At 69.4% G+C, this 23090-nt stretch overlaps 2 protein-coding genes across 2 annotated transcripts; both read right to left on the minus strand.

Annotated features, from left to right (window-relative positions):
* Positions 1-3266: 3266 nt before the first annotated feature.
* On the minus strand, positions 3267-4596 carry C2CD4C (C2 calcium dependent domain containing 4C). Its single transcript, XM_067312947.1, has one exon. The coding sequence runs from the start codon at positions 4594-4596 to the stop codon at positions 3337-3339; it is 1260 nt and encodes a 419-aa protein (XP_067169048.1). The 3' UTR covers positions 3267-3336.
* Positions 4597-10085: 5489 nt separating this feature from the next.
* SHC2 (SHC adaptor protein 2) lies at positions 10086-15060 on the minus strand. The gene is given in 13 exon segments (XM_067312658.1): positions 10086-10334; positions 10489-10790; positions 11002-11166; positions 11248-11314; positions 11398-11578; positions 12069-12195; positions 12443-12494; positions 12590-12643; positions 12770-12889; positions 13011-13071; positions 13527-13597; positions 14379-15041; positions 15043-15060. Coding segments are annotated over 13 exon segments (2010 nt in total). The 3' UTR covers positions 10086-10205.
* Between the last annotated feature and the right edge of the window lie 8030 nt (positions 15061-23090).

The raw sequence follows: 23090 nt of genomic DNA on the forward strand, positions 1-23090 counted from the left end.
GGCAAACCTCCCTCTTTTCTTCAACAGCTCCTGGTTAAAATCCACTCTGGAAATGGAAGGTAGAGCTGCAATCGCTGCACGGGGTCAGGCTCGTGCCCAGCCCGAGATGCGGCACCAGCAGGACGCAGCCGAGTTCGGGGATGGAGAGCTCCCGCCTCCGGGCTGGTCGTCCGGCGGTTGGGAAGCCCGTCCCCGAGCATGGCGTCACCCCAGACGCGAGGCTCCCGGGGGCCGGAGCGCGCCGTCCAGCCGTGGGGAAGGAGCAGTGGCCCCACTGCCTGCGCGGCTGCCGCCAGCCCACGCAGCCCAGCTGCTGCCACTGGTGACAGGAATGCAAAAAACACAACAACATCCTTAACAGCCACCACGGCCATGAAGCGCTGCAGGGGCCGGGCTGCGGGGGGGCAGGAGGAGGAGGAGGAGGAGGAGGGCAGCAGCGCTCCCCGGCTGCCGTCTCCACAGCCGCAGCGAAGCCGGGGGCACGGACCCGGCTCGCACCCGGCGGCTCTGCCGAGGCCGGATGAGCGGGCTGGCGCACGGCTGCAGCGGGCAGCCCCGGCTGCTGCCGCTTGCCCTGGCTGGGAGCTGGGGGGCAGCGCGGGAGCAGGGACTCGCCCTCCGCACCCTCCATGCCCAGCTGGGATGGCCCTGCATCTCCCTGAGCAGGATCAGCCCCTTTTTCAAGGGATCCGAGTCCAAAGGCCCCTGCTCTCCCAAGGGGATTTGCTCCTTTCTCAGCCTGCAGCTGATCTGCAACACTGGGGGGAAAAAAAGAGTTCCCAAAGGGCTGTGAGCTTCTCCAAGGCACTCGGGTGCTGGAAAAGGGCAGCTGCACTCCGAAAAGCAGTGGTGGTCCATGCCCGGGACATCCTGGGGTCTTGGCTCTGCCTCCCACCATCCCGGCACCGGGAGCACACCAGCAGCTGTGAACATAACAGGACCCAGGGGTGACACCTGCCCAGCCAGGGCATCCTGCAGCTCTGCTCCCGGGATCCTCCACCCTGGAGCCACCCAGGGGCTATACCAACATGGAACATCTTCGCAGCAATGGAAACACCTCTGGAAAACCAGGAGCTGGGAGCACCATCCGCATCTGTTTTAGAAATGACTTTATTGCACTAAAAAGAAGTCATCTGTAAACAAACATTAATATATAATTTTTTCCACTCTGAAAATACGTCATTAAATCCAGCCACAGAAATATCAAAGCAGAAACATTAGAAAAGAGTTGAGGGGGAGGAAAGGCCCAGCTGGGCCGTGCTCCCAGCTGAGGACACGTCTGTCCTCCCGCCCACCGCGGCATGTCGCCTCCCCCGGGGCGCCGAGCACTGCCGCGGGGAGGCATCGCCCCCAAACTGCCCCTGGGGTGCCAGAATCCACACGCAGCTGCTGCATCGCCATCCCATCCCATCCCCTTGTGGGCAGCTGGGGGGTCCCATCCCCCTCACCCCCCGCAGCACCCAGGGTCCCCGCCAGCCTGGGGGCTGCACAGGTCCCCCCTCGCCCATGGGCAGGTTTGCCCCCAGCCCAGGAGCTCAGCTCAGCTCCCACCTTCCTGGATCCAGGGTGCGTCTGGGCACGGAAGGGCCAGTTTGGGGCTGGCAGGAGGGGGGACCCCCCTCGCCTGCTCCTTGGGGGGAGCAGTGGAAGCAGCAGGTGGGAAATCCTCCCCCAAGCAAGCGCCTGCTCGCTGCATCCTGCACGGTTTGTTTTCAGCCACAAGCTCCACAAACAGCCACGATCACCGCGGATCCCCCCGGCATGCAAACGGCGCACTACCAGAACCAGCCTCGCATACCTGGAACGTATTTACAGACAGAAGTAAGACGCGCTGGGAAAGATCAGCCTCAGATATAAATAGCCAACACTGAAATCTGCCATCTGCTGCAAAGGACAAGGAAGGAACATCAACCGCCACCAACAGAGGTTAACACAGAGGGGCACGCGTGTGCCCGCGGGCCGGAGCGGGGCACGGCCAGAGCGCCGCTAGCTCTGCCCCCCACGGAAACATGCACAGAGCCCGATGCACTAGGTAACACCACACCAAACGACGACGACAAGGTGTCTGTTTTATCCACCTGCAAGAATGTCTCCAGCCCGCATTTCTCCCCCCCTCCTGGCGTTTGCCAGCCGGTTGGACCAGGCTGGTATGGGAGACAGGAAGAGGGGAAGTGGGGGGAGCAGGAGACTACAGAGCCCAACGGGTCCCATGCAGGGAGCTGGGTCTGCTGGGCGCGAGGGGCTCGCAGCCCCCTGCCAAGGGCAGCCCCACAGCTGGAGTCTCCCCCCCCCCCCCACAGTGGGGCAGATGCTCACAGGCTCCAGAGTAGCTCTGGATGGGGAAGGAGCCCACAGATGCAGGGAAGGGGAGCCCAGGGCAGCCAGCCCCAGCCCATCACCCTTCGAGGACACCCTGGAGATGTCCCAGATGCTCTCCAGGCTCAGCACCTGCAGGCACAGGGTCACCAGCACCCATGGAGAGATGCTCCTGCTGCTTTGCCTCCCATCAGCGAGGGCATCCGCCGGGGCAACCCGCTGGGCACCCGTGCCTGGGTCTGCCCATGCACCCAGGGTGCCGGGTGCCAGGTCTCCCACCTCCCTCCCGTCATCAGGGGCCAAGGAACAAGCAGCCTCCTGGGTCTGAGCAAGCCCAAAGGCCCCTGAACCACAGGGCAGTTTCCCAGGCAGCAGCAAGAGGGACCTGGCTCTGGGCAGGCAGGAACGGCTCCCGGGAGATCGCAGGGCCTCGGAGGAAGCCGGCTGCACACCCTGCACGCTCCCGCAGGGAATGGGCCTGGGCAGAGGCCAGGAAAGGCTCTAGAAGAGCAGAAATCTGCTTTATCCCCTCCGTTTGGGGGTCACTTACCAGGAGCTCCAGGGCACCTCTGCCCACGCTTGGGTCACCTTGGCAGTATTTTCTCAGCAGTCTCCAGGGCTAGAAACTGGTCTCAAACTAAAGCAGATTGATGCCATCATCTGCCCCAGGAGCGTGGGCTTAGAGAGGTGGTAGTTAGTTTGCTACAGAGACCTACCCACCTGCAACCTTCCTGCCGGAGACCACAAGAACCGGGGAGGAAGAGCCCAGCGGTGACATCCCCCATTCCCAGGGGACAGGGCTGGCAGCTGCCTGCCAGGATCCGGGAGATCCGGCCCCCAGGAAGGGAGCAGGGGGAGAGGCTGCGGCCGCCGGCCAGCTGCGGGGGGCCGATGGGGGCAGAGCCCCTCGCAGCGCCCCGAGGCGGTAGCGCTCCGGGACCCCAGCCCTCCGCGCCCTGCTCCGGGGGGCCAGGGCTGGCCCAGCCTCCCGCACCGCAGCCCCGGGCGCCCACCAAGCACCTACAGGCAGGGCAGGAGGGCGGTGAGCGGGAGCTCCTTCTCCCCCAGCAGCGTGTCCCGCTTAAGGCTGCTGCCCTTGTTGACCACCTTGAGCTTCAGGGACATCTTCCTGGCGTGGCCGGGGCCCAGCCCATCAAAGAAGAAGTCCTCGTTGAAGACGGGGTTGCGGCTGTTCTTGATGATGGTGCTGCGCTGCTTCTGCAGCTTGCCGGGGTTGAGGCACAGCGAGACGCAGCAGTTGATGCTGCGCAGGTCGACCAGGGCATCGTAGAGGTCCTCAGCGGAGATGAGCCGCACGCGGAGCCGAGCGTTGGAGGGGTTGTAGTCGGCGGCCAGGCGCAGGCTCCCACCGCGGCTGAGACGCAGGCTGTGCTCCCGGTCGCGGCTCTGCGGCAGGTCCAGGGGCAGCAGGGCTGGGGGCGGCTGGCCCCCCGCTGGGGCGCTCCTGGAGCGGCGCTGGGCGCTGGGGCTGGTGTCGGCCGAGCTGTCGTCGGTGGAGAGCGAGCTGTTGCGGGCCACCGAGTGCTTCAGCTTGATGACCTTGGACTGGCTCTCCTGGCTGAAGATCTTGAGCAGGGAGACGGAGCGGGAGAGCAGCGGGGAGCCGAAGGGCGAGGACTCGGCCGAGGAGCACGTGTCGCTCTCGCCGCCGCTGAAGTAGCGGCCGGGGTGCATGAGGGCTGCGCCCAGGTCAGCGGGTGCCCGCGGCCTGCTCTCGCCGTTGAGCTTGGCCCGGCGCTGGGCGCCCGGCGAGGTGGCCGGCGAGGGGCAGAGGCTGCTGTGCTCGCTGTGGAAGAGTGACTCTTTGCGGCGCGTGTGGGGGCTCTCCACCAGCGTGGCGAAGCCGTAGGACGTCTGCGCCTTGGGCACGTAGGGCAGCGACATGGCCGTCTGCGCCTGCGGGTCCGCGTTGGTGCCGAAGCCCCCTTCGGCCGCCCAGTCCTCGGCACTCTCGATCTGGATGATGTGCCGGCCGGCGGCCCGGGCACGGGAGCGGCTGGGCAGCCGGGGGCTGCGCGGGGGCTTGCGCCCCGCCAGGTCCTGCTCCGAGGCCGAGGCGCCCAGGGGGGGCGGCGCGGGGGGCTCGGGGCCCTCAGCCTCGGCAGGCGCCGCGCTCAGCTTGGGCGGGATGAAGAAGTCGGGGATCTTGTCGGGGGTGAGCACGTTGCTGTAGCGGGAGCCCCGTGGAGACTCCTCCGGGCCGGTGCCCCGGGACCCGCCGTTCTCCGCCACGCCGCGGAGCCGCTCCAGGAGCCACATGGTGCCGCAGGCTGCAAGAGAACCGCGGGCGGCACCGTCACGAGGGACCGGCACCGGCAGGGGGACCGGGACCTGCCAGCCCCGGGGGACCCTGCGCAGAGGCAGGAGCTGGGCACCGGGGGAAGGGGGATGTAGGGATGCCCGGTTGCACCGCAGGGCACCGGGAGACCGGGACCCACCAGCCCGGAGAAGAAGGAAATCGTCCACGCCGAGGGGCACCGGGATCCACCAGCCCAGAGAAGGGAGGGGGAAGCGGCCGCACCGAGGGGCACCGGGACCCAGCAGCGCTGATGGGCACCAGGAGACCGGGATCCGCCAACCCGAGGGGAGCGGCCACACCGGGAAAGCGGATCTGCCACGCCGGGGGAAACCAGCCGCCACCGAGGGGCGCGGGGAGACCGGATCCGCCAGCCCAGGGAACCGGCCGCACCGAGGGGCACCGGGACCCGCCAGCCGGGGGAAGGGGGGGGGGGGGGAAGAGAAACCGGCCGCACCGAGGGGACCCGCCCCGCCGCGCCCGGTGCCCGCAGGACAGCGGCGGCGCCGCCGGCCCCGAGGGACGGGACGGCCGCGGTGCCCGGCGCCCCGCCCGGCCCGACGGCGGGAAGTCCCCGGGAGGCGCCCGCCGCCGCCGCCACGCGCCCGCCGCACCTGTAGCGGAGCCGCCGCCGCCGCCGCCAGCCCGGGCGGTGCTCGGGCCGCGCCTTTTATACGGCCGCGCCGGCCCCGCTCATTCACCGCCGCGCCGCCGCCGCCGCCGCCGCCGTATTCCTCCGAGCGCGGCGCCCCCGCTTTCCGCCCGCGCCCGCTGCGCCGGGGGCCGCCGGGCCGGGCCGAGCCGGGCCGGGCCGGGCCGGGCCGGGCCGGGCCGAGCCGAGCCGAGGCGAACCGTGCCATCCGCCCCGGCGGACCCCGCGGGGTGCTGCTGCTCTGCCCCACGGCCTCCCTCCTGCCCTGGGACCCCGCAGCCCGGCAGACACCGGCCCGGCCCAGCGCGGCCCGCGGGAGCCCCGGGACGGGATGGGGAGCGGGTCCGCCTGGGGCTCCCCCAGCTCCCTCCCCACCGGGAGCCGAAGGTGGAGGCAGCGAGCGGATCCCCTCTGCCAGCGGAGCATCATCTCCCCTCCAAGCTCTTCAGCTCATCAAAGTGCTGAACAAAGCCAACAGCACTCCAAGGCGGCTCGGAGCTCAAGGACTTGCTGAGTGCATTAAGTGTTTTAATATCGTGGCTGGGAGGAACGGGGGGAGGCAGTCGCATGTGCCACACATTTTGCTAGCACCTGGTGGGAACAGCTCTGCGGCAGGATGCGGCCCAGGTGGTGTCGGGGGCACCAGGAGCTCAGCCCAGGGCAAGATGTTGGGGGGATCCATGGAGCATCGCTGCAGGCCCCAGCGCTGCAGCGTGGGGCAGGAGGGAGGGCGAGGGACTCTCAAACCGGTGCCATCAGCACCGGCCCAGGTACTGCATGGATTTACCGCCTCAGATGCAGAGGCTGTGTCCAGCAGGGACTGGGACCGGCAGCTCCTCCTCAGCGGCAGCTGGAGAGACCTGGGAAAAGCTGCTGGGATCCCCCCAGGGGAGTGTTTGGGGTGCAGGAGCCCCCTCAGCACCTGGGGAGGGTCTGGGTTGGGTCCCCAAACGTGGTGGCATCGTTGCCCCACCAGAGCCCCTCTCCGGGGCATCTCCTGGGTGGCGGCGGCTTTCTGGGCCTGGCTGGACCTCGGGCTCTGCACCACAAGGTGCTCAGTCCAGGGCGGTGGGGAAGCAGGTGGACGAAAACAGGGAGAGGAGGAAGAGGATCAAGGAAAAGGGAGGCTGGCGAACAAAAGGCCTGTGTTTGCCTGTGCTCCACCCCTCTACGAAGGGAGGTAAATAAGGAATAGAAATGGTTGAGTTCCCTCGAGATAATAAAAAGCACTGGACCCAGGCCAGCACTGCCCGCCTGCACGTTCGGCACAGGGCCAGCGATCTCCGGGGCAGCCGGGAGGGAGCAGGGTGCCCGCAGGTGCCTGTTGCCTGCGCTGAGCTTGCCCATTCTCAGCTCAGGGCAGTGTTTCCAGGCAGCTCCCGGGCTGGCAGTGCCCCATGCCGGTGGGCAGGGCAGGGGAGCATCCCTGCCCGGCAGCGGGGCAGCGGAGCACCGCAGCTCAACGGGGCGCGTTCGCCTCTGGCATTGTGTTGGCGGCAGCCGCTTCTGCTCAGAGGGGAGCGCTGGACCGTGAACAGAAATGGGTGGGAAGCAAACGCGCGTCGGCCCGGAGGAGAAAGCAAGATTTTCCCTGGCCTGGGCTCTGGACTCAGCACCCTGCACGGGGCTGGAGGTGGCGCCTTTCCCTGCAGGTCTCCGCGGTCCGGAGCTCTCTCCGGGGCCCAGCTCCACTGCAAGGCCGGCAGCGGGGCGCTCCAGGCAGGCACCAGGCTCTCCCAGACTCTCCTGGGCTCCGGAGTGTGCCGGGGAGCCGGGAGGGCCGGCGAGGCGGCCGGCGGCTCCCGCTGCGGGGGGTGCCGGGGGCGCTCAGCGTCCATCCAGCGGGGCTGGGGCTGCAGGGCGAAGGCCGGGATGACGCAGCGGCGAGCGGAGCCGGCTGGGGATGCTGGGGCTGGAGCTGCCGCCGGAGCCGGCAGCCTGCTACCACCTGCTGGAGGCTGGGAAGGAGCGAGCCCGCGGTCAGGAACGGGGCCACCCGAGGGCTCCCCCATCCCGGCCGGGCCAGGGCAGCGGCAGCGGATCCGAGCTCCCGTTTCGAGGGGGTTATCCCCCGGGAGCAGAGCCCCCCCGGCAGCCGCGCTGCCCGGCAGTACTGTGGGCAGAGCCAGGCGGGAGGCACCAGGACCTGCCGGAACCCAGCCGCGGGCAAGCTCCGGGCCGAGGCCCCGGGCACTGGGACTCCCAGGGATGCTCGGGTGGCTCGTACGTGGCTGAGCGCCTGCCGCAGCCTCTGCAGGGCAGGGGGGTCACGCAGAGCTTTTCTTCCCCAGCTGGTTGTTTACCTTCATGAAACTTGTCAAAAATTCCCGTCGGAGATGCCTACCCCTCCATCCAGTTAAAATTAAACTAGTCGCTGTTTTCAAGCGTTGCTGGAGACAGAGAGAGGGACGGTTGGCTTGCGTGAGCCCGAAGGCCCTGGAAAAGCAAGGCACGAAATGTTTTTCCTGCCGTCACTCTGCTGAGACAAACCTTTCAAAAACATCTCAGCTTGCCTGTCTTCAGATGGGCTGAAAGAGCAGCTCTGAGAGGTGGGAGTTGCTTCCTCCCCCTCAGTCTGGTGTTAACTCTGGAGCCTACAGGTTGCTAGCGCAAATGCAGCAACAGCCGCCGGCTGTTCCAGCACCTGTGTGCCGCCGGCCGTTTCTCTGCCGTTACTCCGCCATCCCACGGCTCCAGCCACCTCCTCCTGGCCCTGCGCCCCGCGCAGACCCATGGGCAGAGCCGAACCTGGGGGGGCAGAGCGCGCAGGCAGCAATTCAATTCCAGCTCAGAGCACTCCCGGGAACCAGTGCTCCGATTGCATTATTCATGTCCACCCTTAACTCAATAAGGGCCTCATATCTGTGTTAATTGTTTTTCATTTCCAGGAGGCTGCCGCAGGGCTCCCCGCCACCGCCACGCCACGGGACCCTGCCTCGCGCCTGCAGCGGCGCCCGGGGCCGCGTGGCCGGCCTGTCCCGTGCCACCCGCGGGGCTCCCGCGCCCGAGAGCGGGCTGCTGCCACGCGCCCGCGCCCAGCGCCGCCACCGGCTCCTCCTGCTCCGTCAGCTCCTCGCCCCAAGGCGACTCCCGCCGCCCGCGGCCGAGCAATCGGCACCAGACACAAGCCTCCACCAAAGCAGTTAAACCCTGTAAAAAACAACATGATCCTAGCCCTCTGGTGTCCCATCGCAGCATCCCTGGAAGCCGAACGGCCTGCGGGAGCAGCCCCAGCAGCGAGTGGCGCAGGCTGCGCTCTGTGGCAGAAGGAAGTGCCGGCTCGCGCTGCCTCTCCGTGCCTCCGCTGTTGAGGGAACGTGCAATTATCCGTGCGCACGCGTTACTACATGGCAAAAAATAGCAGCTGCGATGGAAGCGCCGTGTCCCTGTAGGTATCCAACTATCAATGGAAAATTACACATTCACTATTGGGCTTTATTTAGCTGGTTATTCTGCTCATTGACTCACCCGCAGCGGGCCCGCCTGCCGCCCGGTGCTGCCCGCAGCCCCGCCGCCGCGGGAGGCCGTGCCGAGGAGCGCGGCAGCGGTGGGCGCGGGGCGCCCGCGGAGGTGCCTGGCAGGAGCCCGGCAGCAGGTCCGGGCCAGGCTGGACCCGAGCAGCCGCGGGAGCCGCTGCCCACCCAGCGCCGAGCTGCAGCGGCGCTCGGGCACAGCTCTCCCCGCCTGCACCGGTCGCAGCCCAGCGCCTTTTTCCTCCTTGTGCCACATGGTTGTGCCGCGTGGCCGGGAGCAGCGGCCAGGCCCGCTGCCGGGCTGCCATTCCCAGCCGGCTGCCGGTGCTCAGCAGCCGGTGCCAAACGGCAGCACGGCCCCGGCCGCTCCGATGCCAGCCCGGGATGGGGGCTCGGACAGCGGTGTGGCCGAGCAGCACGGCCCGCGCCCGGCAGCACCACGGGAGAGGAGCGATGCCGGGGAGGAGACCTGCTGGAGTGGGACCCCGGGGCCAAGTCCAGATGCTGCACAGTGCAGGACATGGGACCTGGATGCACCAGCCAGCGCGGCGCCTGCCAGGAGCAGGTGGCGATGGAGAAGCCGCCCTGGTGCCCAGCTCCCAGCCCCGTTCCCTGCCGGCGCGGCACCTGGGGCAGCACGAATGATCGGGGCCGCCTCACTCATTTCCAGGTTTAATTAGAAACATATTCCAAACCAGGAGCCGGTGCCAAGCGCCAGGCGCAGCCCCCGGCCCACTGGCTGGAGAAGGGACCGTGCGCATCCGAAAAACCGGCTGCAGGTGCAAGCCGGGCGGGCGGGCGGGTGGGTGGCAGGGAAGCCGGCGCGGGGCTGGGGCTGGGGCTGGGGCTGCGGGCAGCCCCGCTCGGTGCCCCGGCAGCGCCGCGTCCTAGCCCCGGGGAGGCACCGGGAGCGCCGGCGTTTGCATAGCGATGGCCCCTGGAGGGAGGGAAGCCGAGCGGGAAGGGTGGGAGCAACGGGGGAATCCAGCCCCGGCGCGAGCCTGGAGCTCCCCCCAGGAGAAGGGGACCAGGCACCTCACGGGGGGAAACCGAGGCACAGCGAGGCACCACGGGTGTCTGAGGCCAGCGGGCGCCTCTGCTAGCGGAGCGCGGGGCCGGGACCCAGGCCCCCTCCCTGCCCTGTCCACGCGTGGCCGGGCACTGCCGGGAGCGCGGTGCCCCGCCGGCAGCTCCGTGCTGGCCCTGATCGTCGCCCGGGGCCGGGTCCCCCGTGGCGAGACCGGCAGCCGCCCCCTCCTCAGCAGCGTTTCGGCAGAATACGTATCGCGGTGCCCAGCGGGGTCCTGCTGGGACGGCGGCAGGAAGGCGGCAGGGCCCCCGGGGCCGGGGAGAGCAGGAGCGGGGCGTCCCAGGGCCCCGATCCCGCCGGGGGCGCAGGGCCAGCGGAGGGGCCGGGGCGAGCCGGGGGCTCACGTGCCCCGCAGCGTCACTGCTTCCTCCTGACCACTTGGCGCAGGTGCAGCTCGCTCTCGGCGGCCACGATGGGCTGCTCGTGCTGCCGGTGGTGGCTGATGAGGTGGCTGATGCTCTCGAACAGCACGTCCTTGGTCCGCACCTGGGGGTGCAGAGGGCAGGGGGCCGGGGCACGGCGCTCCTGGAGCCCCGGGAGCGCCTCCCCCGTGCAGCGTCCCCCCACCGGCCCTGCCCGCCCCAGCCCCATCCCCATCCCCATCCCACATCCCGCATCCCGCGCCGGCGCTGGTGCTTACCACGCCCTCGGGATCCACCAGCAGCAGGTGCCTGGGCTGCCCGCCCTGCATGCCCGTCAGCACGTACTGCCCCGGGTTGGTGAGGCTGTCCCGCACCAGGAAGTCCCCGTCCATCTGCAGGAGCTTCTCGGCGTCCCGCCGGCTCATCTTCCCGTGGTACCAGGGCTCCCGCCGGAGCTGCTCCTCCGTGGGGGCGATGGGGGCCCTGCGGGTGGGGGGGCTCGGCCACCGGTCCTCGAAGGGGGGGCTGGCGCCGCCCCCCGCGATGCACTCGTGGAGCCTCAGTGCGTCCTCGAAGGGCCCTGCGGGGAGCCCGGGGGCGTCACCGCGCCGGCAGCCGACGTCCCCTGGCCACAGCGAGGCCGCCGGGAAGTGGCGGTGGCAGCGGCGGCTCCGCCACTGACGCCCCGCGTCACCTCGGGCATGGCACCTCACCCCGTGCGGGCTCGTCCCCGCCAGCTGTCCCTCCGCAGCCCCCCACGGCCCCCGGCCCCGGCCCCCCCCGGGGCTCACGCATGTCGAAGAGGTCCTTTTTGGGGCTGTCCTCAGGCGCCCCGCGCGCCGCGGCGTCCGGCTCCCAGGCGTCCAGGCTCTGCGTGTTCACGTACATGTGCTCCTCGTAGTCCCGCGGCCCCGGCGGCTGCCCGTCCGCCTGCAGGTAGCCGTCGCCGGGCTGGCCTGCGAGACGCGGCGTCACCGGCGGCCGCCCGGGCCCCTCCGCCCCGCGCGGCACCGGTGCCCCGCGGCGGCCGTACCCACCCTGCGCCTCCGGCTCCCACGGCGGCCCCGGCTGGCTGCTGGGCTCCCGTCGGGGGGAAAATCCGCCCTGCGGAGAGGAGGCAGAGCCGGGCGTCAGGAGGGTCCGGCCGCCGCGGGCGCCCGCGCCGGGGACGGCGGCCCCGGGCTCACCTGGCCGGCGGGGCCGGGGCCGGGGGGCTGAGCGCGGACGTGGCCCGGGAGCGCGCCGTGCCGCAGCCGGGAGTCGACGAGCCCCCCCGGCGGTGGCTCCTTGCCCGGGATGCTGTTGTAGTAGTCGTGCTCGGCGGCGTCCTCGTCGTCTCCCCACGCCGACTCCTCCGCGCCCAGCGCCCTGCGCGGGGACGCACGGGGACGGGCGGCGGGAGCTGGGAATGCCCTGCCCTGCCCGGCTCGGCCCCGGCCCCGCTCCCAGCACTGCCGCGGGGTGCCCGCACCGGTCCCGCTCGGGCTGCTGGGGCTGTGGGAATGCTGGGCACGTGCTCCCACAAGGACGCCCAGACCAGCCTCGCTCAGGCCCCTGGGGCTGCGGGAACGCCAGGCTCATGCTCCTGTGGGAATGCCCGGACTGGCCCCACTCAGGCTGTGGGAACGCTGGGCATGTGCTCCCGTGGGGATGCCCAGTCCGGCTCTGCTCGGACCGTGGGAATGCCGGGCACATGCCCCCACGGGGATGCCCGGACCGGCCCTGCTCAGGCTGCTGGGGCCGCGGGAACATGGAGCACGTGCCCTGCAGGGATGCCCGGACCAGCCCTGCTCGGGCCGTGGGAACGCTGGGCTTGTGCCCCCGCGCGGGCGCCCGGGGTGGGTCCCCCATGCCCTACCTGTCCGGGGGCACCACCACCTTGGGGGGGCTGTGCAGGTACTGCTTGAAGCGCAGCTCGAAGGCCTGGCCCACCGTGTTGATGACGCTCTGTGCCAGCCCGTCACAGCACTCCAGGATGTGGCAGGCTGCAGACAGAAGGACGGATGGATGGACGGACGGACGGACGGCTCCCGTGCACTCAGCAGCCCGGGGCTGCTCCAGCCCCACCACAGCCCCCCACTGCAGCCCCCCATGCCGCCCCATGGCATCCCCTCCTCGAGCCACCCTCCTCTCCTCCTCAAGCCTTCATCCCCCCTCCTGGAGCCGTCCTCCTCCTCTCCTCGCGCCACGTCCCCGCTCTGCTCGGGCGTCTGGGCGCGGGGCGAGCGTCACCTCTCTGGTTGATGGGGTCCTTGGCGACGTAGGCGACGTAGTCGGTGGTGTCCTGGGGGCACAGAGGGGCGGTCAGGGCCGGGGCTGCGTCCGGCGCGCCGCGGGGTGCACCGAGCTCCCGCCCCGCGTCCTGCTGCGACTCCTCACCGTGTCCCCTCCGGAGGCGAAGGAGATGGACTGCATGTGGTGGTTGGCGATGATCTGCAGGAGACGCGGCCCGCCGCAGGGTCAGCGCGGGCACCCCGCTCCGGGCTGGCGCCGGGGGCCGGAGCTGGGGCGCTGGGACGCGGGCAGCACCAGCGGGGCCGCCCCCGGGGCAGCGCTCACCTGGCGCGTGGTGGGGATCATGAGGTTGAGGCCGTCAATGGAGATGTTGACGGCGATGCTCATGCCGGCGAAGCGGAGGTTGCTCTTGCCCAGGATGGAGAAGAGCGCCTTGTTGGGAGCCTGGGGGCGGCGGGGCGGTGCTGGGCTCAGCAGCCCCTTCCACGGGGCGAAGGAGGGGAGCGAGGCGCCGGGGACCCGGGCGAACGGTGGTGCGGGTCCCCGGCCCCAGCTGGGAACTCACCTTCTTCTTCCAGATGCCCTTCACGCCCGGCACCGCCTCGTACAGTCTGTTGATGGCTTCCCTGCGAGCCGCCACGCCAGGCGGGTTATCGCCGCAGAGCCCCCCCGCCGCCCCGGCACGGCCGGCCGCAGCCCCCCCGCGGCGTCCCCAATGTCACCGCCACCGCGGGGGATCATCCCGGCCGGAGCCACCTCCCTTCTCCTCTTTCTGCTATCGATCGGCAGCAGCTGCCCTTTGCCGCACCGCTCCCCATCCCCGGCTCGGCACATGGGGGTCCCCGACCAGGGCCCCATCCCCAGCACATGGGGGTCCCTGGACCACAGCCCCATTCCCGGCTCGGCACATGGGGGTCCCTGAACGCGGCCCCGTCCCCGGCTCTGCACAGGTCCCCCAACCGCAGCCCTGTCCCCTACCTCCCCGCAGGGACCCCGGGAAGGGGGGGAGGTCGCTCCGCGGCCCCCGGGGCCGTGGGGGTCCCGAGACGCCGTGGGGGCACGGAGCACGGCGGGGCCCTACCTGGTGACCTGCGTGCGGGTGTTGAAGTCCAGGGACCGCATGGAGCGCAGCACCTCGATGCAGCCCATGTACTGCGGCGCGGGAGCAGGGGAGGACGGTTGGAGCGGTCACCGGCACCAGCCCCGGAGAACGAGGGGGAGCCGGGGTGGCGGGGGGACCGCGGCAGCGCGGGGGGGCCTCCCGGGACCCCGTGCCCGGGCTCACCCCCATGCACGGCGTCCCCGAAACACCCAGCGGGGAGGCTCCGTTGCGCCCCCAGACCCACGCTGAGACCTGGCAAACTCGTGTCCCCGCTAGGGGCTGGCTCCCGCCATGTCCTGGGGCTGCTCCCCTGGGCAGGAGAGCCCCCAGCCCGGCCCGGTAGCGCTCCCCGCAGCGTGCCAGGCGCCGCGGCAGCTTCACGGGGCCAGGCCGCCCCGCGACGGGGAGAAGGGCTGCACCAGGTCTGCCCGCCCCGAGCGCCCGCCCCGAGCATCGACCCAGCCCGCAGCCCGCAGCACCCGCGCAGGGCCACCCACCCGTGCTGCCCCCAGGCCAGGCCCCCCCGCAGGCACGGCCCTTCGGCTGGAGGGAAACTGAGGCACAGTGGGGCAGGTGCTTCCCAGTGGAGCATCCCCGGCTCGGCCCTGAGGCGCGCGCAGGCTGCGCTGGTCCGGAGCCAGGCGTGCGGCCACAGCGCGATGGAGCCTGCCCGCAGCCTTCGGCCCCGGAAACCGTCATCGCAGCCCCTGCGCCGAGGATGGAGCCCGGGGGAGGCCGGCACGGAGGTCCCCGCTCCCGGGTCAGCGGCACCGCTGGGCGCCGGGGGCTTCGCGCCTCCCCGCACCGGGACGCGGCCGCGGCGGGACTCACCCGGACGATGTAGGAGACGCCGGGTCCCAGCACCCGCTCGTCGGGGTGGAGCCAGCCCTGCGCCGGCTTGCTGATGAAGCTGCCCTTGCGGCTCCACTCGTCGCCGGCCAGCTTGACCCCCTCGAGGCGGGCGGCCTTCCTGGCGGCCCCGGCGCCGCCGCGCAGCCGGCTCATCACCTGCAGCGAGCAGGGCGCGGAGCAGACGGGCTCGCAGGCGCTCAGCACGGCGGCCAGGCCGGAGGGGGGCCCCCCCGGCTCCGCGGGGCCCCCCGCCTTGGCCGGCGAGGAGAGCTCCTTGCTGGAGCCCGAGGGGCTGCGGCTGAGGAAGCCCGTGGGGCCGGAGAACTTCCACTGGGGCATCCTGGGGATGAGCATGCAGAAGGTGGTGACGGCCTCCTGCTCCTCGCCGAGCGGGGGGCACGGGTGGGCCAGGGCCGGGGCCGCGCCGGCGGGCGAGGGGGCTGGCGACGGCATGGGGGCGGCCGGCGGCCGGCGCGGGGCGGCCGCCGCCGTCAGCGTGTCGTTGCGAAAGCGGTCATACTTGGGCTCCGGGAGCATGCCCGGCGCTGCGGCCGTGCCTCCGGAGCGGCTGCCTGGCGCGGCGCGCGCTGGCGGCACGGCTGCCCGCGCCGGCCCCCACCCCCTGCCCGCTCCCCCGGGGCCGGCGGCGCGGTGATGTCATGGTGCGAGTGCTCGCCGGCCAGCAGGCTGCGCGCCCGCGGCCGCCCCGCGAGCATCCCTCCCACCCCGCGCGCCTCCCTCCCGCCCCATCAGCATCCTCCAGCTCCGCGAGCATCCCTCCGGCTCTGTGAGCATCCCTCCAGCTCCATGAGCATCCTTCCCACCCCATCAGCATCCTCCGGCTCTGTGAGCATCCCTCCCGCCCCCTCAGCATCCCTCCGGCTCCGTGAGCATCCCTCTGGCTCTGTGAGCATCCCTCCAGCTCCATGAGCATCCTTCCCACCCCATCAGCATCCTCCGGCTCTGTGAGCATCCCTCCCGCCCCGTCAGCATCCCTCCGGCTCTGCAAGCATCCCTCTGGCTCCATGAGCATCCTTCCCACCCCATGCATCTCCCTCCCACCCCATCAGCATCCCTCCAGCCCCATCAGCATCCCTCCAGCTCCGTGAGCATCCCTCTGGCTCCGCAAGCATCCTTCCCACCCTGCACGCCTCCGTCCTGCCCCATCAGCATCCTCCAGCTCCGCGAGCATCCTTCCCACCCTGCGCGTGTCCCTCCTGCCTCATCAGCATCCTTCTGGCTCCATGAACATCCCTCCTGCCCCATCAGCATCCCTCCAGCTCCACAAGCATCCCTCCAGCTCCGTGAGCATCCTTCCCACCCCATCAGCATCTCTCCGGCTCCACGAGCATCCCGAGTCATGCAAGCATCCCTGTGGCCCTGCAAGCATCCCTCCCACCCCACGCACATCCCTCCAGCTGTGCAAGCATCCCTCCAGCCCCATGCACATCTGTCCCGCCATGCAAGTATCCCTCCCACCCCACAAGCTTCCCTCTGGCCGCACAAGCATCCCTCCAGCCCTGCTGTCCCCTGAACCCTTGGCTCTGCAAAGAAGGGGCAAGAGAGCCCCCAGCAAAGGGCAGAAGCAGTCCCTGCGCTGGATCCCTGCTGGGGAGAGCAGGGGACATGCCTGGTCCCCCAAAGCTGGGCGATGGAGGCCGGCGGGGGGTTTTCCTGCACGGCCGGGGTACCCGTGCCATCCTGGCAGAGCCCAGGCACGGCCTTGCGGCCCCCCCCAGGCCTCAGGATGCCCCGTCACGTCCGCGCGCCCTCCGTGTGAGCAGCCCCATGGGGACGGAGCCACACCGCGCTCCCTGCCCCGCACCCCAGTCCAAACCCCCTCGCCGTGGCCACGGCCAAGCGGAGCCCCCTCGCAGGCCACTCCGGGGCACCTGGCTTTGCTGCAGGCACTGCAGGGTTAATGGGCTCAGAGCCTCCGGGCTGAGGTGGAGCCGGGAGAGCTGCTGCCTCCGCTGGGAGCCATAAAGCGTGATGCATGGTCTCCTCCGCAGCTCCCGCTTTGCAATTAGCTCGAGTGGCGAGCAGGCAGCTCCGACAAGGGCCAGCAGCCCCCGGCCACTGCCCTCGCCTGCGCCAGGGACATTTCTCCTCTTTTCCAGGTCTCCAGCATGGGGAGATGCTTGCGGGGAGCCTGGGCTGGCTTTGCCAGGCTTCGCTGCACAGAGGGGCTGGCCTATTTCTCTGCCTCCCGACCCAGCGGTCTCATTCACGCCGAGTTCGTCTGCCTCCAAAGCCAGGCCTGTCTCCCGCATGTTTATATCTGTCTGGAGGGCACAGGCACTAAAAAGCACAATCATTTTCTTGCTTCTCTGCCAGCATCTGCAGCAAGCAAGGAAAAAACCTTGCAGGGACTTTCTGACCTCAGAGCAATCCAGCTAGCGCTCTCCCCCTCCAAACCTGGGGCTGCCTCTTTTTCTGGGGGTTGAAAGGACTCCGACCTCCTGCCGAGCCCAGGGCATCCCGCCCGAGCTCACAGCGGTGGCTCGGCTGTGCCTCCTGCAGCCGCTGCAAAACCGGTGCCATCCGCAGGATCCATCCTGCCGGAGCCATCGGCAGCTGAGCGGGCAGGGATGGGCGTAAGCCCCATCCGCGCGAGGCGATGGGGCGCTGCACCCCGCGGGGCAGTCATGCCTCTTCGCAGCCTGCCCCGCTCCCCGATATTCCCTCCACAGCTGAGCTCTTCCCAGCGTCTGAGCAAACGCCCCTGCGGCTCCCGGCACCGCGAGATGGGGGCTCTCTGCAGAGCAGACGCGCTCGGCTCCAGCTTCCTCGCGAGCCTCCCTGAGCGGGGAACATCGCCCCGTTTCCCTGCCCACAGCCGATGCTCTGCTGCAGCGGGAAGGAGGGCGAGCGGCACCGCGGACCAGGCGGGGGCTCCCCCCGCGCTGCCCGGCTCCCGCCACACCGGAGCTCCCCGAGGCCGCGGGGCCGCCTTTGCCGGGCCTCCTCTGTGCCGGCTCCCGCGCCCCGGCTCCCGCGCCCTGGCAGGTGAGGGGCTGAAAGCCAGTAATTGCTCTAAGCGTAATCGATAAATCAAGGTAATAGAATTACATTTGCTGCTGCCGTATTAGGAACCGCTTCTCTTCTCCCAGCCTCTCGCTGCCCTCCTTGGTTTTGTTTTTGCAAAGCGCTGGGTTGGGCTCCTTAGTGCTCCCAGCCGTGGCTCCAGCCGGGATGGGGGCAGCCGGGGGGGCGGAGGGGCCCCGCGATGCTCACGGCGTCGCTCGCCGCCCCTCGAGCGCTCGCCCGGCACGTGGCCGGGGCGGCACAACCGCCGGCTGGCACGGTGCAGTGTGGCACGGCCCCACCACCGCCCCGGGGCTGCCGCCGCCGCGGCTCTCCCGCAGCCCTGGGGAGGTGCGAGCTGCTCTCCTCCCTCGCACGAGTCCCCGGTGGCCAAGGGATTATTCCCATCTCATTTGCAGCCGGCCGCAGGCTCCGGGGAGTCAGCGTCGCGTCGACGGCTTTCCCCTGGCTGCCTTTAATCAGTACTTGAAGGAAAGCCTCTGCGAGCCAAGGCCGGGTGGCAGCCCCGCGCGCCGCAGGGCAGCTCCTGCCCGCGCTGCCGCCCCCAGCGCCGCCGTGCGCCGGGGCCGGGGCCGGGGCCGGGCGGCCGGGACGAGCGGCGCCGGCAGCGCCGGGGTCCCGCTGGGCGCAGGGCGACCCCACTGCCCCGGGACGCCCCGCGGCCTTCCCGGCGGCGCACGATTTGCATAACGTCCCTGCGCTGTGCTAATTAATCTCCTCGCACCTCTGGCACTGCATTAGGGGAATCGACATCAAGTGCTCTGCAGCCCGCGAGGATTAATTAGGAGAGGAGAGGCGAGGCGAGGCGAGGCGCGGGCACGGCCGAGCACACATGTGACGAGCTGCCGGTGCTGAGCACCCGGCGGCCTCGAGCCCCCCAGCCTTGCGGCGCGGCCGCCCCTTTCTCCAAGTCTCTCCCCCGCCAGCCCCCCATGTGCCCACCCGCGCGGCGGCCGGCGGGCAGGAGGCAAACGCGGGGCCACGGCTCGCCATCGCTTTATTTATCGCCAGTCCCGGGGCAGAAGCCGGGACCCGCCGCAGCCCCGCGGCCGGCGAAGCCCAGCGGGCGCCATGCAGCGCCAGCGGCTGAGTCCCCACCACGCGCCCGGCGGCGGCACAGCGGGCGGGAGGCGGGTCGCTGCCGTGGCCGGTGCTGCCGGAGCGGCCGGGGCCGGGCGCGTGGGATGGCTCCTCGGCGCAGCCACCCTGGCGCCGCTGAAGCCGGGTCCGGAGGGCCGGTGGGGGCTGCCGGTGTCGGGAGCGGGCTCGGGGCCGGCCGGGCGCCGCTGCGGGCGCCGTCCCAGCGTGAAGGAGGGGGCCCGGCGCCGCGTGGCTGGATCGGCCCTCTCCGGGCTGTAGGCGCCCGGCCCGGGCGTCCGGGGCTGCGCTGGGGGAGATGGCGAGCGCCCATCAGCCCGGCAGGGCCCAGCTCTCCCGCCTGACACCCCCGCGCCGGGGCTGGAAGCAGCTCCGTGGGGTGGGAAGCAGGGACGGGGATGGACGGGGACGGACAGGGACGGACAGAGCTCTCCGCCCGGGCCGGCGCCGCGGCCCCCCGCTCACCTGGGGCCTTCGGCCGCGCCAGCATGGAATAGGAGGGGCCGCCGCGCCGGCCGAAGCGGGTGAGCTGCGGCTCCACGAAATAGCAGGGACCCGGGCTCGCGTCCTTGAAGTAGACTGAGGGCAGAGGGGGACGTCGTGGGCCGAGCGTGCCAGGACCGGGATGGCATCCGGGTCCGGAACACGCGCCCGGCCGCGCGGGGACGGCTCTGCCCCGCGTCGCGCCCGCCGGCCCGGCCCCGGGCGGCCCTCGAGGGGGCTGGACGGGGCCGCGGCTCCCGCCCGGGTGCCCGGGGCTGCTCGGGGGCGCAGCAGGGCCGGGACCCCCCGCTCCGGCCCCTCGCGAGCCACAGGCGCTTCGCGGGTGCCGGCCCTGCCGCTGCCCGGTCTCGAGGGAGCGCATTTCCCTGCAAACGCCGCCCTCCCTTTGCAAACCGAGCTCCAGAGAAGCGCCTGGGCTTGGAGCTTGTGCAAGAGCAGGGAAAAGCCGCCCTGCAGCCCTGCAGCCCTGCAGCCCGGGGCCGGACCCACAAGCGGAGGTGGGCTCGGGGACGGGAGGACGGACAGTTTGTCCTGAGCGGGGCCGAGCGGAGAAGAAAGGCGTATTGATTGTAATTACGAGTCCTCTCCATTTTGAGGACAATGTGCTCTGGCTTTTTAGTGCAAGCCACTGGCCTGACCTCAGCCATAAATAGCGGCGGGGGCTGCCTCCCCCCGCCGAGCTCGCGGAGAGGGAGGAGGCAGGGTCAGAGCTGCCGTTTGCCGGGGGCTGCTTCCCTGCGCTTGCTGGCAGAGCGGAGGGACAAGATAGCACAAAGGATCCACGCGCTGGTTTGTTCTGGACGCAGGAGAAGACAAATACACAGTGCACACCAGATACACAGAGAAGACTCAGGACACACGCTGCCCCGTGCTTCCCCCCACATGAGAAGGGACACGTGCATGCAAAAAACACACATTTCCAGGGGTCATTTTTGTACACGCCAGATGCGGAACAGGGCTTCGCATGCTTTGGGATGGGGATGCAACCGCATGCAGCCGGGATGCGTGCATGCACTCATGCGTGCACAGGCAGGGTGCTGTGTGCGCGAGTCCCTGCTCCGGGAAGGCAGGCGGGGACCCAGCCGCTGTTTTGGGAGGATGCTTCAACAACCCCCTCCGACTTACTAGCACCATCGAGTCTCTGGTGGAAGGAGTATGCGGGGGCGGTTAACCGGGTGCAGTCGTGGTTAAGGAATCCCAGCGTAGGAGGCAGATTGTACCACCCCGGACCAGGGCCTGGCATGAACCAGCACACGGAGGCAGGTTAGAGACACCCCATGGCTGGGGAGGCACGGGGCGAAGGCACACTGCCGGAGTGCAGGACGTGTCCGGGACACCTGGGTCCTCTCTCCTGAGCGGGTGGCATGGTGAAAAGGGCTAAAAAGTGAGAACCCGTCAACTACTTCCTATGCCCCCAACCCACGGGGCTGTGGGTTTGCTGTTTAATGCTTCCTGCCCCATCCCTGCCTCTGCTCCAGCAAGGAGGTGCCACGTAGACAAGCCGATGCTGCGTACAGGGGGCTCGCAGCAGAATTAACCGGCCTCTCATTATCAGTTCGCAGAGTGCCTGCAGTTATTCCAAGTGGGGGAGAAGTGAGCCCTGCCGGGAGGATGAGTCCCATCTCGTAAGGGGGGAACCGCAGCAGGGAGAGGTCCCGGGGCTTGTTCGGAGACAGAGGTTGTAGGGTGGAACAACATGGGGGAAGGAGAGGCTTGACACCAGCTGAGTTTAATTTCGGTTTCATCATGGAAACTGGAAGAAATGTTAAGCTTTTTAAAAGCCAGACATCAGGGTTCAGTCAGGCGGTAGCAAGCAGGAAATTTTGGGCAGGAAAGAGGGGGTGGGAGGTGGTGACAGGTCCTCGGCTCGGCAGCCTGTCCTGCACCAGGGAAGTGTTTGCTATTTCCAGCCTGCCCGCAGTAGCTGTATGATTTCACCAGAGTCGCTGCAGGACATACAGGCCACGCTGACGTTGAGCCACACACAGAATGAAAAACCCGGACACACCAAAGCAATCAATACTTGCTGATTTAGTCATTATAGCCAGGGAGCAAGACCCCGGGGTGCCAGGCACTGCGCAAGCACAGAGCAGTCCCCGCACCCGTGTGCTACGACCTCTCCTGCCCCCCACGCACAGCAAGCAGCAGCTCTGCCACAGGCCTACCGGTGTCTCGGGCAGCGATCACGAGCACCTTCTGGCGCCCTGCCTCTTCCATCCTGGGGCTTGTGGGTACCTAAGAAAACTGATGCTCTAGCAGGAGCGGTTTCTTCCCAAGTCTCTTACGTTCTCCCTTTGGCTCTGCGAATCCTGCAGAGCAATTGCTACGAGTAGTGAAAGGCGTGTGCGTGAGCGGGGAGCTTCCCCCTCTGCTCCAAAAGTCTCGCAGAGATGCAGCGCTTAGCCCTTCATGAAACCTTAATCCCTCCAGAGTGCTGATGCTCCAAAGCCCGTTGCTTGACACAAAGCGAGCATGCTGAAAATGGATACCCAGCAAGGGGCAGGGGCGCCCTGGGGGGCTGTAACCCTACACCCTGCCTGCGCTGTGCCCCATCACCCCGGGGAGGGCTGGGAGCAAGGTCCGCCCAGCAGCCAGCCAGCACCGGGGTGGGGGTGGACCCCCAGATTAGGTGGTGATCAGCGCACCCCAGCTGGGGCAGGGCAGCTCTGGGCGTCCCCACAGCGTTAGGTTTCACCCATCTGGCCAGTGCTGTTCTAGGCCAGATCAGGTGTCTTTAATGTGGGGATGGGGGAGCAGATGCAGCGCTCATCTTTCATAAGGGCTGGGCGAGCCTGTGATATGCAGAGCCCAAGTCACCTTTTCTGTGCCCCCATGACCCTGAGCAAATGAAGGTACAGCCCAGAGTTATTTTCAGATGCTCTCCCAGAGGTAACGTTGTTGGTAAACAACCAACAGAAGGTCCTGGAGAAGCCATGGGAGATGGTGGGTCTGGAGGGAGCAGGCCACAGCAGACCCAGCTCACCAGGCTCTTAGAGTAAACACAGCTCCCTGCTCTCCCCAGAGAGCCAGAGCTAGCACCAGAGCCTGCAGGAAACCCAAGGACAGGGCTTCGGAGGGGGCCGGAACAGGCCCTGTGGCTGCCCAGGTCGGCAGCGTGTGAGCCCTGGGTGAGGGGCCCAGAGGAGCTGCAGGTACAGCACATCCGTCACCACCGCTGACTCATGTGTGGAGCACGTTCCCAGCGGCAAGCTTCACTGTCAGTTGCTAATTTTAATACAGTACAATTAGTCACTCCAGGCAGCAAGCCGGCAGGAACCTGGCTCAGCTGCTGCCCTCACCCCTCTCCTCTCCTCTGCCCATGGCCCCCTTCCCACAAGGAGAGCTTCCCCCGACAGCAGCCAAAACCCAGCCTGGCTTCCTGGGAATTTGTGGGCATGAGCAGGCCGTCTGCAGGGCAGAGTGCCGTGTTGCTCGTCAGCAGGGAGTCGAGCTCCTCTCTCCCACTGCCATGCTCCAGCCTGAAACCAACGCCAGGAGTCAGGCCTCAGCAGCAGTTCCAGGCTGGGACAGCTCGTAATGTCCTCCGGCACGTCCCGCGAGCCAGGGATCCTCCCGCCCTGGGTTACCAGGCTCTTTCAGCAACCCGAGGCACGTGTCACCGCTGGCAGAGCGGGGCCGTGGTGCCGAGCCCCGGTGCCGCCGCTCCTGGAGCGGGCGGTGGAGGAGCCTCCGCGGGGTGCTCGGGCCGGCTCCTGCGTGCGGCTGCTGCGGTGGGCTTAGCGTCCTGAGGCGAGCGCGAGGGAGAGCGACCCCGGTTCTCCCCCGACAGCGCCTAATGCTGCCGCGGGACCGGTGCTCTGACACGGCCGTCCAGGAGCAGGCCCGCGTCCGGGCAAGGCCGGGAGGACGGACGCGTCCCTAGGGGCACCGTGCCTGGCCATGGCGACGCCCTGGAGGACAGACACATCCCAGCAGGCACCGCGGCGAGGCCCGGGAGGACAGCCGTGTCCCAGCATGCACCGCGCCCCCCACAACGGCCCCAGGAGGAGGTGCCGCTCGGCCGAGGAGCGGCGCTTCCCA

The sequence above is a fragment of the Apteryx mantelli genome, chromosome 30 (assembly GCF_036417845.1).
Source record: "Apteryx mantelli isolate bAptMan1 chromosome 30, bAptMan1.hap1, whole genome shotgun sequence".
NCBI classification, from domain to species: domain Eukaryota; kingdom Metazoa; phylum Chordata; class Aves; order Apterygiformes; family Apterygidae; genus Apteryx; species Apteryx mantelli.

What these genes read in the sequence shown, in the direction of transcription:
- C2CD4C (XM_067312947.1), bottom strand. Translation starts at nt 4,596, where the DNA reads ATGTGGCTCCTGGAGCGGCTCCGCGGCGTGGCGGAGAACGGCGGGTCC.